This window comes from Heliangelus exortis, chromosome 6, assembly GCF_036169615.1.
Source record: "Heliangelus exortis chromosome 6, bHelExo1.hap1, whole genome shotgun sequence".
Classification (NCBI taxonomy): Eukaryota; Metazoa; Chordata; class Aves; order Apodiformes; family Trochilidae; genus Heliangelus; species Heliangelus exortis.
The window spans coordinates 5131073-5149106 of record NC_092427.1 but is presented as its reverse complement, the minus strand read 5'-3'; the positions used below and the strand labels follow the sequence as shown (position 1 = coordinate 5149106).

General features: G+C 34.3%; 1 protein-coding gene across 1 annotated transcript in view; it reads right to left on the bottom strand.

The window, feature by feature from the left end:
- LRP1B (LDL receptor related protein 1B) overlaps positions 1-18034 on the bottom strand; it is a 631173-nt gene that overhangs the window by 161774 nt on the left and 451365 nt on the right. Inside the window, exons 24-31 of the mRNA XM_071746448.1 lie at positions 16888-17085; positions 15262-15466; positions 13528-13692; positions 12418-12662; positions 6968-7099; positions 5558-5785; positions 2227-2401; positions 1794-1888 (exon numbers count right to left, since the gene is read on the bottom strand). Coding sequence (XP_071602549.1) covers positions 1794-1888; positions 2227-2401; positions 5558-5785; positions 6968-7099; positions 12418-12662; positions 13528-13692; positions 15262-15466; positions 16888-17085 — 1443 coding nt within the window. The remainder of the gene's footprint in view (positions 1-1793; positions 1889-2226; positions 2402-5557; positions 5786-6967; positions 7100-12417; positions 12663-13527; positions 13693-15261; positions 15467-16887; positions 17086-18034) is intronic.

Below are 18034 nucleotides of genomic sequence, written 5' to 3'. Positions count from 1 at the left end.
TCCAGCTTTTACTAATGAAAATAGGACTTACTAACCATGTACATTCTAGTGTGGGTGACTTGCTTACATCTTAACATCCCAGCTGCCAAAGTCAACCTGAACATGTGGATTATAGAAACGAAGTATTTATTGACTTGGTAAGCAGCAACCAGATGGCAACCCTGTGTGCCCACTGCAGGAAAACACTGGTCAGCACCTAAAGGAAAGGCAGAACTCATCCACTGAAGAGAAAGCATCCAACTCTGAATGCTTCAATGAGCCCCAAAGCATCAGCTAGATGGGAACTGGTGGTATTCAACAGGGTGAGCTCTTAGGTCTGCTTTTAGTAAGGGGAGGAAAAGGAAAGACACTGAATGAACTGTGACCTGCTCCAATCTGTATCCTTCCTGCACGTGAACCTTAATGCTAAAACTTGTAAACCAAAGCAGTCTCCAGTTCTTGCCTCTCACAAGCCATGAAGATGCAAAATAAGACTGCATACCAGGCCTTGGTAGGTTGAGAGTTTTGCAAAATTAAAATATCAAGTCAGAGAAACAATTACACAGATGATATCCTCTCCCCCTCCCCCAAAAAACAAACAAAAATATCAACCCCCCCTCCCCAGCCCTCTAATATTATGAAAGATATCTTACAAATTAACCCTTAGGAATTAACCCTGAAATACTCAGATGATACATCACTTATTTCACTTGTATCACTTATTTTTGCCAAAAAAATGCATCCAAAACTATTTTTCCAACAAAAAGATAAACAAGTAGACACTACTGCTAGTTCTAGGATTTTTTTAAAGAAAATGTTTTTCAGCAAAAATTACTGAAGAGTTTCAAATACTCAATGAAAATGCTCACTGATATATTGAACGTTGTGTTGTTTTGGTAAGATTGTGACGGAATTCCATTCCAAGTGTATTCCACATATTTATTATAAGACTTTTTGAAGGGCTATTCAACATCCTAAAATAAAATGTATGGCAAGTAGACCTGTACTTCTATACAATGACAAATCACGTCCCAAATATCTTCAGACTCTTACATCTAAAACTTTATCTGTGTTCTTTCAGCACACTGGAAGATGTTAAAAATAGTCCATCAAAAATATTAAATGATCTTCTATCAGTTGATTTAAAACTGCCTTAGATATTTTCGTTTCTAGTGCTTTGTTTTCTAGTGATATCTGCCATTTTCCACTTGCTCTGGATTTCTGACAGAATATTCTTCTAATTAAATTAGAAGTATTCTTTATGAAGACCATAAACAGAGACCGTGTTTAAAGAATTTGGAAAACTGCTCCAGTGAATTTAAAAATCTGTCTCTCTGAGAATTCTATTGTGTTTAAAAAACACACAAAAAACTAGAATGACTCAGGATGCCACTGTTTTCAGACATATTTTCCAATCTCCTTACTCAGGTTTCCTGAAATATATAAGTATTTATGAAGTACATCACAAAGGTTATTCCAAGTTCCAGTCTTAAAGCCATACAGATAACGAGATCTTAGCTTCCAGTAACAGGAAATCAATTCTGATATTTTAATTTGTTGCATTACTGATGTTCAAGAAAATTATTCTTGATAGCACTTCTCATGTATTTATTGTATGTTCTTCTAACTTTATTATTTTTTTTTTTATGATTTCAAATTGAGAACACAAAAGTACATCAGTGTTTTCCAGGCCTTTATGCCTGTTCTTATCTCTGCATATGAAAAACAGGATGGTATATTTAAATTGCATTTCAAGATAATGTTCATAATAAATCACTGTCGGACATAAAAGAAACAGGAAAAAAGGTGTTTACCAACAGGATCCTTTTGATTCTGAAAAAGTATTTTGCTGTTGCTGCCATCCATGTTTGCCATGTTAATTGTGTTACCATCTGTCCAGTAGAGCTTGCTGAAGAAGAAAGCATAGTTATGATGTTGCTTTGGGTCCACAGCATTTTTGATACATCAGTAGTTAAAATATTTTTAAGTTTAAAAGCAGGTAAAACACACAACTAATGATTATGTGATTTAAACAACATTAAGCATTGGTAGAGAAGGGTACTCAAATTCTCAGCAAAACCTTCAGACACAGCCATTCCTTTCAGGCTTGAACAAACTCAAAATCTGAACGAAGAATCTAGCAATAGTTTATTTATAAACTATAAATAGTTTATAAATTTAATTAAATAAAATTAAATAAATTTAATAGTTTAAATAGTTTATTTATTAAAGCTACAGACATCTTACCCTTTCACTGGGTGAACTGTAAGACATTGAGGTTTATCAATCCCATGTATGATTGAGGTTTTCAAGGAACCATCTAAATGTGCCACATTAATTTGTGTTTCATCAAATTCAGAGCTAATCCAATATAAATTCCGTGATATCCAATCCACTGCGAGACCTCTGATACTCTGAATATCTGCAAAAAGTGAGAGCAGTTGTTCTTTTGAATTTCTTGGTGGATATTCTCAGTCTTAGAGAAAGGCAAAGAACAAAACCAAACATTCTTCTACAGTTTTTAAGTAATATTGTGCAATATTTCAGATGTATTTACAAATTTCTTGCCAAAAACTAATAATAACAATTTTTCTTCTTGGGCCTGCTACACTTGCAATAATGCCACGAGAATTACACAAATTATTTGAGAAATCCTTCACAGTTATTACTTTGAAAATTGGCATAAAACCTATTGTCCAAAAATAATAATCAGATACTGATTTTTTTTAATGTTTTTTTCTAAAGAAAGCATTTATTACTCAGTGAATTATTAAAAAGTTCAGTTGGTTTGTTGTGGTTTCTTTATAGAAGTTGATGATGTAGAATGAGTTACCTTCCACTAGGAAGTTCAATATTCATATTTAATAAAAATACACATTACTCATGACATAAAAGGGAGGCTTATGTTTCTTTAGTTGTGAGTTATACTTTACACACAGAACATTAAGTGCCTTCCTAAAACAAAATTATGCTGTAGTTTAATAGCCTTCTTTAGCACCAAGAAATACAGAGTATCTGAATTAAAACCCCTGGTCAATAGCAGACTTTTACAGCACGCACGTAGAAAAGCAGCCCCAAAACTAAAGAAGTTTTTTGGATATATTTCTGAAGACTCCATTTTACTCCCCCTTTCCTCCTCAAAATTGCAGGGTGTCTGTCAGGCAGTGGGAAGCAGTGAATGAATTGTTCATTTTTCTATGCTTGTGCATGCAGCTTTTTCTGTTCAACTGTTTTAATCTCAACTCAGGAATTCTCTCACTTTGACCAAAAGGAGTTTATCTGAGTCTTAGCTGTGGTTACCCCACACCACTGATACAGGTGGCAAAGCATGAGTAAGATATGAGTAAGATATGATTTATTTGGTATCTGCACAAGTGTTTTTTGTATGTGATAGTGTTCCTTAGGAGAATATTGAGTTAAAAATGTTATAAGCCTTAAATGCTGCACAATATCTAGATGCCAAGATGCCACTCTGCTTTGGCATAGCAATGGTTCTGGAGCTCTGGAGATGAAGAAACTGGAGGGGACTTCAGCATCTCATTATAGGTCATGGTCTGTAAATTACAATTGTTTTGTCAGCTTCAGGTGGTTACTTCCACTGAGAAATATTGTCCTTGACAAACAAACAAAGCTGTGGCTTCCATATCCATAAGTTAAAAGACTGGTTGGGCATTAAGAACTTTGGCAACCCAATAAAGACAGCAAATACATAGCCCTGACCTATTTTAAACTGATCCCCTGCCTTTTTATTATTATTATTTTTTGTTTGTTCATTTGTTTTGTTTTTTTTGTTTTTATTTTTGTGTTTGAAGGAGCTAGAAACCAAGCATTTCATACTCTTAAAAAGATTAAAGTATTAATTTGGCATTTTTCTGACACTGGCATAAGACTTCATCCGAGAGAATCCCACTAGTATGTGCTTACAAAGCTTCTTACGTTCTTATAAAATGTATAAAAGTATAACTGTAAGCAAATGAGATCATTTACACAAAATAAGTAGTTTTTACAATGTTTTGGTGTGCCAGAACATCAAATTTCACCAAAGAATTGCAAATTTTATACACAGTAAGTTACATCTGACACAAAAAAACCCAAACAACAGAAAATCTCCATCATGGAATCTACTGCATTCTAAAGAATATGGAAGAAAACTGATAAACAGATTCATCCACACATAGTATGTTTCTCTAAGTTCCTTGACAAGTTTTTTTTTTTTTTTTTTTTTTTTTTCACTATGTATTTTACATAGTAAACAATTTTTTCCTTCTACTACCTTTAAAAAAACCCAAACAGTAACACCTCAGTGTTTAGACACCTCAGTACATGACGTAAGGAGTTCTAAAGGGCACTCCTAAACTTTCTACTCACTGCTGGTGCTGAAAAACATTTCCAATTGTTAATAAATTTGTCTCCAAGATAACAACAAAAAAATCATGATACTCAACTCAGATAAACAAAATAATTTCATCCATCTGCATATTCAAGTGGGGATATAGCTATATTTGTCTATTTCCCTAAAACATGCCAATACAGAATGAATTTCTTCCAAAGCAACACCCAGGGCAGAGCTTTCACTGATTTTGTGAAGTCCCCAAATAACCAACTAAAGAAGTATTTTCTTTTTTTTTTTTTTTTCTTCCTTGTTCTCAATGGTTCCCAGTTTGATCTTACAGAACTGAGTTCTTATCTTCTCCTCATTCCCAGTTGGGGAACCAAAGGTTGCAAAATTTGCAAATAATCTCTTCCATCTCCAAATAATCTCTTTCATACAGTTTTTATTTTCAAGCAGCCAGGTGTATTACAAAATACAGGAACATCATGGCCTGCCACCAGAGGAACGGGCAGTGATTGGCAACAAACCAACCTCACCACTAGCAAGGACAACAAAAAAATCATTTTAATACTGGAGCTACCCTATAGTTGGAGCAATCAAGTATGGACTTCCCAATCCACTAAGCTTCTGTATTCAGTATAAAGAGAAAAAGTGTTGAGGCAATAAAGGAGTTTAATGTAGAGACAAAACTGCTGTGATTTTCCATTTGCAGTGATTTTAAGTTTCCTTTTATTGCTGTATGTAACCTACCTGTAACAAAAAAAGAAAAAATGCTCAGGAAATTCAACTGAATTTTAGTATTTTAAGAAACTGAAACAGCAACGACAGGGCAAATGTATTCAGGATTCTAAGATAGAGAATCAAAAGACTCCTCTTGGTCATGGCATCATCTTAAGTGCTGCAAACAGCCTGATGCCAATCAGTTGGAACACAACTGCTTGAGAGAGAGCCTCCCAAGATGGGGAAGGGAGTGGACAATCTCCCTTTTGAGGTAATGCTGAGGGACCTGGGGCTTTTCAGCTTGGAGAAGAGGAGGGGAGAACTAATTATTTTTTATAAATATGTAAAGGGACTAGGAGGACACATCCAGGCTCTTTTTAGTTATGGCCAATGATAGGACACGGGGCAATATCTAATTTGCCTGAAAGGTATATCTAAGAAAAACTAGCACACTCCTGCTTTTGCATACTTTTAACATACATTTACCTACATTTAATTATTTTATTTAAATACTATGTTATTTACCTCTTGAAATAATGGTTTCTAAGCTAGTCCCATTAATGAAGGCACGCTTGATAGTCTGTGTTTTCACATCAGTCCAGTACAAACGTTCCTCCACAGCATCAAAATCTATGACTGTCACATCATCAATGTCAGGAACAGTGAAGGCTGTGATGAAATTGAAGTATGGGTTTTCTATGTCCACCCCTCTTATTTCTGAATGCCTTGCATAAAGAAGAAATTTCTTCCTTTCTGTTAAAAAAAAAAAAAAAAAGAAATAATCATTCCTCATTCTCTTCACAACACTGGCAGCAGAAGTCTAGGTCATTTGAGATTTCTTTACAAATGTGTAACTAAAGTTTATGTGAAATGATTTAAAAATCTCTAGAAAACCTGCTGTCTAGTGACACTTGAGAAATAAAGTATGCTACAGAGGAAAAATCTAATAATTTTGGACACTAGACAAGAACTTACACCACCACTTAATCAGTATGGTCTTGTGGAAATGTAAAGAAAAGAAGTTATATGATATTTAAAATTTTTACACCGCTTATTCTAATTAAAACCAAAAAAAAATACTGTTTCATTTGTACATTGAAACAGATACTAACATTTGGGTCCTCAGGGGAACACTGCAATGGGGAAGCTTTGAAAACAAGAAAATTCAGGAGTTTCACGGTGTACTTGTAAAAGGCAAAAAGGTAGAAGGAAAAGAACACATTGACTGTTCTAATTTAGATAACCACTAATGAAGAAGGCTGATACACTAAATGCAAAACAGAACTCAGTTTTTTAAATTATTAATTCTAAAGTCTAAATTAGCGGAGTCTGTGAATGAACAGCCTAGGATACTTTTTTTCCCTGCAATATCCTTGATAACACACAATTAAGTTTTTTTCTATTTCCTAAACACTATTAACACTGAAAAGCTTGCACAGTACAAGGTTCTACAGACCCAACTGTTTGACATACTGAGGGCTTTTTTAGCTTAAAAGTGTTTATTTTAACTTTTTATAACACTTCCTTACAAGTCTGCACATCTAATCTTTGCCCTTCATTTTACTTACTTAACCCCTGAAAATGAAACTAAGACAACTTCAGAAGAACAGGTTGAGATTTAAGCTATGAAGTATCTTTCTGTTACTCTGCTTACCTGGCTCATCATTTTCTGATGACACCCCACAGTATAAATCTCTCTGTGATAAGTTTTACTAACATAACATACACATAAGCAACAGGAAAAAAAAATGGTCATGCTAATAAATATGTAAACTCCACACAGTTCATATTAGAATAAGTTAGCAATTCCCCCAAAGTAGATGTCCCTTTAAAATATATCATTAAAAAGCACTGTAAGGTTGTTTTTAAGCCTACATATTCTAGTTTGTAGAGTTCAAAATTGTAAAATAAATACACTTTGGGAGAAAAACTTACCATAACATGTTTTTTTGTCTAAACCCAGTTTCATCAGGTGTGGACAGGCACATGCAGCACTTCTGTTGTGATTGATCAGACACATGTGAGAACACGGACCTCTGCCCTCATTAGCAGCACAGGGATTGGATGCTAAAATTAAATAATGAAATAACACAAAATATAAAAAACCTTTGGGAACTAAGATTCGTCAAACCAGCACAGGCTACACTGGTAAGAAAGTGGTGAAAATTCCAACTGAGACAAACCCAGAGCCATCGATTCAGTGCACTGGTACTGTAATTACTTTTTCTGGGTTAATATTCAACTCTTAATCTAGGAGTGTATTTTTTAGTATTTTTGTTTTGGTTTGTTTTTTGTTAGTACAGCCACAAAATTAATCATTGTAACTTCATGAAGCCATTAGATAAAATTTTCCCAGTGAGATTCTAAATTTGCAGTCTTTCATAACTTTCTATAATTTATAACATTAAAATGTAAAGCATTGTACATTCCTGTCCACTTAGGACATGGCATAAAAAAAGTTAACATGATTATTTTCTTCTGTAAAGACTCAAAGCTTAGATTACGTGATGAATTTTGGCAAATGCAATATGGGCTCTCAGTATGATATACCCACTCAAATATTATTTGGAAATAAGGGAAATCTCACATCATAACATAAAATTGGTGGAAAAAGTAGTTTTATAAAGCAGATGTAACGGTTTCCACAAGCATACAGAAGTGGAAAAGTAAACTGCTATGGTTTAAAAATTACTTATGCCAGCACATACAGAAATATTCCTTTCATATTCACACTGTTTCCACTGAAGAACAGTTAAGCCCATTCTTTACTCACATAAAAACTCATTCTCTTAAAGGCAAATAACTATTTTGCCCTCTGATTTCCTTATGCTGGTTCTAACACTTCCTTCTATTCCTATTATGAATAACCACATAACCCTTCCTTATTCACCTTCTCCATGTCATTTATGATTTCACAGACTGCCATCATACAGAAGCCTGTCCAGAAGCTCTGTTTCAAGCAGCAGCAGCTTACCTCTGCTCTCAGAAAAACCTTCAAGCTTTCCTGGTATCTTTTACATCATCTGAATACAGGATTCAAGAGATGAGAATGCTGCAGATTTATACAGAATCACTATCTGTGATTCTTTATTCCTTTCCTAATCATTTCCATCAATCAATTTGCCTTTTGATCATGGCAACACACAGGGCTGTCATTTGCACCAGCTGCCCAGACTTTTGCATTATTTGATTTCCACTGCTGATTACTTGTCAATCTATTTCTCTTACAGTTCTGTGCACAGATATATATATATATATATATGTGTGTCACTCTGTCACCATATGTCTTCTTGACTGCTCTCTAAAACATTATTTAAACAAAATGTTTATTTTTCTTGACCAGTTACCCTTAAAAAAGCCCTCAGAAATTCTATCACCAGCTGACAAATGAAGAGTTACTCTGACGTGGTCTGAATATATTCACTATATTCAGGTCCATATATTCACTATGGACCAATTTACCCTCCATATCAACTCCAGATTGAACCTCTCTTTAATTGGCATCATATTTTAGCTAGGCAAAATTTTAATCTTATACTTTAATGGTGCAAGACATGATTAAGTTCTGCCTACATCTTCAAACATATGCACTACAGTTGCATCAAAAGGATACTTCTAAATTGCTGACAATCTATTCTCACATATATTTAAAACCTGTTATAGATCTAATCCTCGCTGTCAATACTTTCTGTAGCACTGCTTTTCATAAGACCAAAGATCCTGCTGTATCCAGTCAATTTAAAATCTTTATACTACCTGATCATATCTATTTTAGCATTAGTCTTTAAAATTTGCAAGCTCAGACTGATTAGAGAAAGCTTTAGTTCTAAAATAAATATGTATTTTCTATATTCACTATTTATACCTCAGTTTTTAATCAGTCACTTTAAGAATTACTTAGTATATCATCTAACAAAAATTTACATATTCACCAGGAAACAAAACAAAAATATTTTTAGCTCAAAGTTAGTGTCATGATGCTCTGTTATATATGGTACAAGAGCTCTATGGTAATTCTGAAATTGTTAATGAATCTCTCTGTTTCCCACCCCCCTGAGTGTACAGTTTGAGATGAAAGGGTACTGCAAAAAAAGAGAAAAATGTAATTAATGGGCTTAGTCCAAAACTAAGAAGGGACTGCCTGTAATTATTTAAGAAACCACAATGACATACTAGGCAGCTAAACACAAATATAGAAGAATAACAAATGTTGTAATGCTAAGGGGGAAAGGTCAAAGGCAACAGTGTTTCAGGCACAAATGCTACACTTCCAAAAACTCAGAAATGCACTATTAAAGTTAGTAACAACAACAGCAAAAAAACCCAAAAATGAAACAAAACAAAAAACAATGACAAAAGATTCAATTTAACCCAAGTAGGAAAAACTGCACAAGAGTTACATGACAGTCACTGAAATTAAACACCTGATAAAATTTAACAAGTGCATAGAAATATGCAAGAAAAAAAATCATCTGGTTACATACATGAGGACAAGCACTGAAATAGCATCCATTCCTAAGAGAGCCTGTTCTGAAGCAACATGTTATATTTATACTTATGAAATGTATGTCCTGTACTTCTCTTATTACAAAAACTAGAACACACTGAGCAGAATTATCAACTATTAGGGTCAAAGCAAGCCCAAGGTCTTCTCTCACACAGCACCAGTCTACGCCCCCAAAAGTTGCAGATATCAAGAATTAGTGTAAGTTCAAAGGTCAACTAGAAATACTCATCAGAGAAAAATCAATCAAAGGCTTTGAAGGACAAAAATACCATTTTAGGTTCAAAAATCACCAAGTTACAGGTTCCTGGAAGCTGAGAGTCTCTCCAGAAGTGTGGATCTTATTCCTCCTGTCCTGTGTTTGCTGTATTAATGGCATTCCTGACACACAGCTTTGAATTTGTGAAGATGAAAAGGTCTCAGACTTATGTTCCTGAGATGTGACATCATTCTGCATTAGATCAGATCCACAGTCCCCTGTGGTTTACTAACAGATGAACCTACCAACCATAAATATCCTGCCATAACTTAACTGCCTTAAATTAGCATCTGTCCTAGATTAACTGGGGAAAAAAAAGTTGCTTTAGGCTACAAGAATTTATTTACCTCTGCTCTACTTTGTTTCAATCAAAATGCATAAAATATTTAAAAGCTAATAACCTTTCACCCACACAGATATCCCAGAGGGATACAGAGATGAGACTACAAAATGTTTGTCCTTCAGTGCTACACATACACTGACAATGTGCAGTGTAAATCTACTGTTAGTTTAATCTTGGGATTCTAAGCTCTATCTTGTTCCATTTATTACAAAATTGCCACAGATTCAAAAGAAGAATTAAAAAGCAATCACATAGTATCATTTTTTTCTAGCTCCAGCAAAGCAAGATGCTGGAGATGTGTAGAAGGAAACTGCTTCCACTGACAAGGAATGATTGAGACCAAATACAGAAGGGAAATCATAAAATTAAAATCATAAAATAAAATCATAAAATAAAATCATAAAATAAAAATAGAATCTGGTGTCTTCTGCACCATAAAATAAAAGCTCCAGTTACACAATTTGATATATGAATTTCTTGGTTCTGGCAAGTAAATAATGAAAACTCTTCTACAGCTTGTATTTTGCCTCAGGGCCAAGGTATCTGTGCCTATAGAATGCTGACTGATGTCTCCCTGGGCTAAGGTCTCTCTAAAGACATTGTCTGGCCCCAGTCCAAACAGAAAATATTTGTAGGTTTGGTTGTTTTTTTTTTTTTTCTGACAGCAAGAAATGGCTAGCAGGAACTCTGCTGCTACTGTGAAAACACTAAATAAAGAACACAGTTCCTCAGATCCCAAAGTTCAGGTAGGAAGTGACAATAAAAAATAGCAAAACCTATTACTGGAAAGAGAAAAGAAATATGGGGGAAGGCAGAAGCAGGGAGTGCTACCAACAGGTAAGTATCAGGATGAAATCCCAGCCAATATATGGTCCCTCTATAATTCATATAGATTTATTTGTTTATGTTATTAGTTACATGTACGTAGGTACAGTACATATAACCTGATAATTTAAGAGTGGAAAATAATTTTACAGCAGCTAAATAGAATCACTGCATTTGTAATCCTCATAATCCTCAGAGAAATAATAAATAAAGTTATATTTTAGAAACTAATGTGCAACTAATGGGCTACTCTGTGATTTCTTTCTTGGTCCTTATGAATCCAGTAGGATCACTGAGGTCAACAACTTAAATTTCTTGACTAAATATTTACTAGCTGAATGAGAGATTCAATATTCAGTGATAAAACAATTTGAAGCTTCAGACAAAATTATAGGGAAATCATTAGTCTTTGTGAAACATGCTGTAAATCTGCCAAAATAAGCTCAGATGATAACTGACTAGATTTTATCTATTTTCAAGGTTAGTACAGTTTTTTCTCAAGTTATAGTACCTGAAGATACACAACTATTACAGCACTAATGCCAAAGCCTGTGCAGTGTTCTGCTATAAACAAATAAGACTATTAAAAACTGGTATAAACTGAAATTAAAATACACATCACTGAGGAGGCAAGCTTTAATACTAATGAAAAACAGAAGTTACAAAATAGTCTGTCAAGAAATAATGAGTCGGTTTTGATTGCTATTCAGATAAAAAGAAGTTTGATGTTTCCCGAAGTCTCTAACTCCAAATCCATGCTTCCAGCAGGCCAAGTCCATTCTCCCATGAAAGATTTACTCTGTTAATTTAAAACTGAAAATGTTATTTTAAGATGAAAGCTGTTAAGTGTGTAAGATACACTTTGGAAAAGCATCAGTTTATGGACAACATCCAATTGAGGATATTTAGCTACTGCAGTGGTGGAATCTTAATTATGCAGTCTTAAGAGTGAAGAAGATGTCTGAGAAGCAAATAGAGACAGACAGATGAATTTGTAAATTGAGGCAAATTACAGCACAAAGTGAATATTTACAACTAACAATTGTATAGGCAGTTTATTCCACAGGGAAGTTCATCTTCCCCTGGAGAGGAGTAAGAAAGACACAGCTAACATGGTTATCTTTACTTCTGTCAGGCTGGATACTCTGAGTAAAAACAAGTAAGCTGGAAGCCTTTTAAATAAATGTGGTTTTGCACTATATTTGTGCCATATTTATTCATTTTATTTGTTCAGATCAAGAGAAAGGGTCCAAATGGGCAACACTCACAGGCAGAGATTGATCAAGTTTCCTGGTCTGAATAAAGATTCTATTACCACCCAATGAACACCACTGCTAAATAAACCATTTAATTAAGAATTGTCAGCTCAAAGCAAATTCCTATAGAGATGCTGGTACAAAAAAAGAATACATAGCTCCTCTCACTGGAATATTAATTAATTTTTCCACAGTTACCTTGTGGCTGACGACTTGGATGATAGATCTGAAGATCAAATGGCTGAGCACTTGTTTTTTGTATCACACTGACATTTCGGCCAGTCCATTTATTGGCTTTTGCAAGTGTATTGGTCCTCCAGTCTGTCCAATATACTTCACTCCCATACAAAGAAACAGCAAAAGGGTGTGAAAGGTATTCATGACCTCGGATAATCTCTATCATGCCAGTTCCATCATATAATGCAGAATAAATGGCATCCGATCTAGAAGATAACCCCAAAGTTATGAGTACATAAAAATAACAATCACACAATTACAACAACATTGCTGAGAAATGTATAAAACCCTCTCTCTTCCATAATGAAAAGACCAAGAGTGCATTCATTAACTTCAGAGATTATTTAGTACACATTAATTTAAGTAGGGATTTGGAATACTGCTTTGCTTGTATTCTATTTTTAAATATAATATATATAATATACATAAATATAATATATATAAATATAAAAATATAAAGAAATATGAATAAAAATATATAAAATATATAAAATAAAATGTATTTGTTAAAATATAAATATAAATATATTTCTGTTTCAAATATAACTCCATGCTCTGAAAGTACAGCAGGAAAATCAGTTTCCATTTAGATGAACTTATGGGAAAAAAATAGAGAAATAGGTAAAGTCTTCCAAATATACCAGGGAGGACCAATGGCCAACTTCTGTCTAAGGCAGTGGGAGCTGGGAGCCCTGCATGATACCACAGCAGGACAAAGGCTTCAATGTCCAGGACCACTGTCCCCAAGAGAGGTGAACAAGGCAGGAAGGTGGGTTTGGGACTCAGCCAAATCACCAGAAAAGTTTGTGGTGAGAAGACAAGGTCTGAGCAGGAAGCCACCCTGTGGGTTTGCATCTGGACCAAGTCCCCATCACTTGCTGGGCAGTTCTGTAGCTAATGGGACAGGGACCATGATCTGGGACTGCAGTGACAGAGGCTGAACTGGGCAAGGAGGCACCTGCACAGAAGACTCTTTATGTACATAATGTATAGAACTGTATTCCACCTATATTTCTGCATGCAAACATAAAGATTTATGAACAGGTAATAAAAACAAGGTTATGCCTTTACCTGGCATCTGTCCATACTATTCTTTTTTCAAAGTGATCCACTGTAAGGCCATTAGGCCATGCTCCAGTATCCATATCTTTATAGATGATCTTTCTTTCTGCACCACTCATGGAAGCAGATTCAATACGAGGAAAATTGGCATCCCAGTCTGTCCAAAATAAAATGCTGGTGAGAGGAAAAGGGGGGAAAAAAAACAAACAACAAACAGATATAAGAAAATATTAAAGCACACAGCATAATTTCAAATGGTTCCATAACACAATAGTTGGGACAGTGTTCAAATAGTCACATGTCATAAATGAAAGGAATAAACAAAGAATAATTTTGGCAACTATAGAAATTCCTTCAAGTGACAAGGGGACACGGAGATAATTTTTCATTATGAGTGTTAGAGCAATCATGAAACTCAAGAAGTTTTTCAAAAACCAGAAGTCTTATAGCATTCCCTTTTTCATGACCATTAATACAAATAAAAGCTTGTCTTGTCTTCCTTCTATAATTAGAAAGCCTGCTCATTAAGAACATAAAATGAGAGCTTTGGAGGCAATACAGAGATGAGGAAAACTGGGAGGGCAGAAAGGGAAGAAAGGTGATTTGGGGTAGCAGTTATTAAGGAACATGATAAACTAAAGGCCTTTCTAAGAGAATCAAAATTACTCAAAAACACTGCTCTGACTCCCCCAAATCATTGTAGTCTGCATTTCAACACAGAGTCAGAACCTTCACCTTGCTCAACAGGGAGTTAAGAATTGCAAGAACAGTTTTGCTTCCCTTCCATTACTTTAGTCCATTGACTTAACTTTTAATTAAAATGTGAAAAAAATAGCAGATTTTTTTTAAAGGAAATAAAAATATCCCAAGCAGTGTTTTAAAGTTAGTGTTGTTTGTTTTCTTTTACAGTGAAGATTTATAAATGGACATACTAATATACATTCATGTTTGATGATTGCTAAAATTACCCTTCCTGGCTAAGCAGTTTTTGTACCTGCATGTCTCCAAAATTTGGCAATATTTTGATTTAAACATACTTTTATTAAAACACCTGATTTCATCAGTTTTAATTAGTATTTTGTTTAAAGTTATGAAAGTATTCTAATATTTATTAGAAAATGTTAATTATGGCATGCATTAGATAACATGCATATCTGTGGTAGTAGACTAGATTTACTACACTCAGTTGTTTACAATTAATATTATTCCAGTTTATAGAAAAACCCTTACGAACAGGTGAAAAAAATACTGACAAAAATTGGCAAGCATTAGCTCTATTTAAAATATGGATAATCAAACAAAAAAGGTGGAATTCAGAGCCATCAGTGTTTAGTCTTCCAGTAGCATCTAAGCTATACTTGCCTAGTCCCACCAAAAAGCAATCAAGAGAGATGAATCACCTGGACAGTAATTACATCTGTCCAGAACTAGGCACTACCAGAAGTTACCAGAAGTAACTAGGCTCCAGTCACTACCATTCACATTAAAAAATAAATGAAATTATCATATAGCAAGGGACATAATTTGCCAACAAATAAACCTCTGTAACTCCCAAGTTACCTTCTCTTAACCCTGTTCACTGGGGAAAACCACACTAATAATGGACTTCACTCAAAATATATTTTCAAGAACTATTAAATATAAGTTAGGAACAATAAATCACAACAAATCAAGCAATTACACATTTAACCATCTGCCTTTAAAATATTTTGCAACATGAAAAAGTAATCTTTTTATAATTACCCATATCTGGGATCCAAAGCAATAGCCCTTGGATGTTCCATAGCTCCTGCTATTAAGGTTGTTCTCAAAGTGCCATCTAGTTTGGCCACTTCAATTTGGTCCAAATTGCTGTCGATCCAGTAAATGTTGCCAGCAATCCAATCTACAGTGAGACCTTCTGGGGTGGCCAGGCCATGTTGTACTACTACCTCAATGGCACTAACACCTTATAAAAAAAACAAAACAAAAACAAAGGGAGGACTTGGGGGGAGAAAAAAAAATAAAATATATATATCCAGTCTGATATAGAGAACATCGACATAAAATTCTACTTCATTCTCTTGGAGTGAGTTCTTGATTAATCTGATGGAGGATAATACTTTGCTTTATGTGACATTTCTCCACTAGTTAATGAAAATCTGAAACTCTCAATAAAGGTCAAAGTTCCCACGAAGAGTAAAACAGGAGCTGTGGATGTGCTGCCTGGGACCTTTTTGCAGCATCTGCCAGGGAGATGCTCATACTTCACCTTGCAGGGACTAGACACACATGCAGTTCTTTTTTCGGTTATTTCTTATTGAGAAAAAGAAGAAACTGAAAAACTGTGCTGAGGACACAAATAGGAGGGAGAGCTTTGTTTGGACTATAAATTTTGAAAAGGTCTTCAATAAAAAGCCTTTCCTTGCTCCTTTGAATTCACATGTACAAAGCTCTGTCACTGGCTACAAAAAGCTCTTCCCTACCAAATATTTTCCCTGGAGGGTCTCAAAATTTTCATACCAACAGCAGCTACAGAAGCACTGTGAGCCTTCAGTACTTCCAGGAAGGCAAAGGGATTTTTGTAGCTGCAAATGCATTCTTGACAGATGCAAGACTGAAGGAGTAAATTTTGAGTTTTTAAAACAGCACAGAAGTCACTGGGGTTCTGGTACTACCTTACTGGTTTCATACAAACACCACAGTTTATTGAAAATTAACAACTCTTTGCCTGTCTTTACACACTTAGCAATGCAGGATATTTCTTTCCTGGCCTGGATCTGTGGATAAAAAGATACCCACAAATACCACCTACTAAGAATAAGAAAAAAAACCTCAGAAAAAAGAAACGTGTCAGAAAACAAATGCACAAATTATGTGAACTCTAACAAAAGCAAGTTAAGCATCCTTTTGCCTGTTAGCTCATGCAGGAATGAAAGCACCTGAATATATACTTCAACAAAACATTCTGAAGTTAAAGACTGTAATTATAACGATTACTATAATCAGCATCAGGGAAAAGAACAAGCCTTTCAAAAAGCTAAAAAATTATGAAGCAAAATCTTTCCTTTGGTGAGAGCAGATAATTCATCGGATGTCTGATAAATTCTTATACTTTTGTAATAATGTGAAGGTAAATTACAAATGAAAAAAAACAATATTTCATTCATTGGACCAGGAAGAAATATCAGCCCTTTGATTTGCCATTTTTTTCCCCCTGCAGCCTACTGCAAAGAGGAACTTTCATAACAAAATGTATTTTTCTAGCTTACATCAAGTACAATATAGTTACAAAGCTTTGCAAAGGCAGAACACCATCACAATTTCTGTTTCTGTCAATGGTAGCTCAGCTAATATTTATTGCCAAGAAATTAAACACTAAATTCATACCTCCAGTATCAGAGAGTTTGCCTCTGTAAATTTTGTCCTCTACCACATCTGTCCAGTACAGTAAACTCTGACTGAAATGAAAATCAAGTGCTATTGTATTTCTTAACCCAGGAACTAAGAGGCTGTAGTCACGTTTATGAAGATCAATTTTTCGGATCTCATGTCGAATAGAAAAAATTATGAAAGCCTCAAATGGATCTGAAAGCAGAAGATTGTATTATTATGACAAGCTTAATGAGAACCACAGGGTACTTTAGCAAGAGTAAACAATTAATTTTCTGATAAGGAGATTTTGAAATACATTTTTAGTCCCACAAACTTCTTACTCTTCCCTTCTAAAATTATCTTTGATCACTAATAAGGATATTAAACATTAAATTAGGGAGTATTAAACTACCATGATTTGTAGCTCTACCACAGAACGACTTTAGAAAAGGTTTGTTATCCAAATTAAGATTTGTTTTCTCAAAAGTTTCAGAAAACATTACTCCATTAAATTATACATTGTTCCAAATGGTAATTAATTGAAAAAAGTTACAAAAATACATATAATGCACCTTTTGAACAACAACAAAAAAATAGTACCTTGCATTTTCAGATGATTTTCTTAAAAAACAAAACTCACCCCAAACTATAAAGTAAGGACACAAGCACTTTATGTGCTTATTGATACACATGCACCACAGCTAAAGTATCTGTACCTTTGAGTTATATAAAATAGATATACATATATATAAAATATATATGCATATATATAAAAAATATCTGTAAATGCTGTCTGCATAGGTCAATCATAATAGAATTCTTTAAAATCATTTTTATTACAGTTCTTACTTATTTCAGACTAGAAAAAGTTTTTCAAATAAGCAGCTGTGTTAATAAAATAAAAATACAAAAATTGCATTCTGTAAACTGTTGAATTTCCTCTATATTAATTTTAATAATTTTTTTTTACACCAATCCTTTTCTGTGGGAAAGTAGCTTTTTTTGCCGCCCTTTTTTTTTTCTTTCCCCTCAGTTCTTTCTCCAAGAGTTGTTTGATAGGTAGTTTGTTTGGGGTTTTTTGTTTATTTTTTTTCCATGCAGTTAAACCTCCATTTATACAAAAAATAGATTACTGGAAGCTCATGCCAATAGGAAATACTGC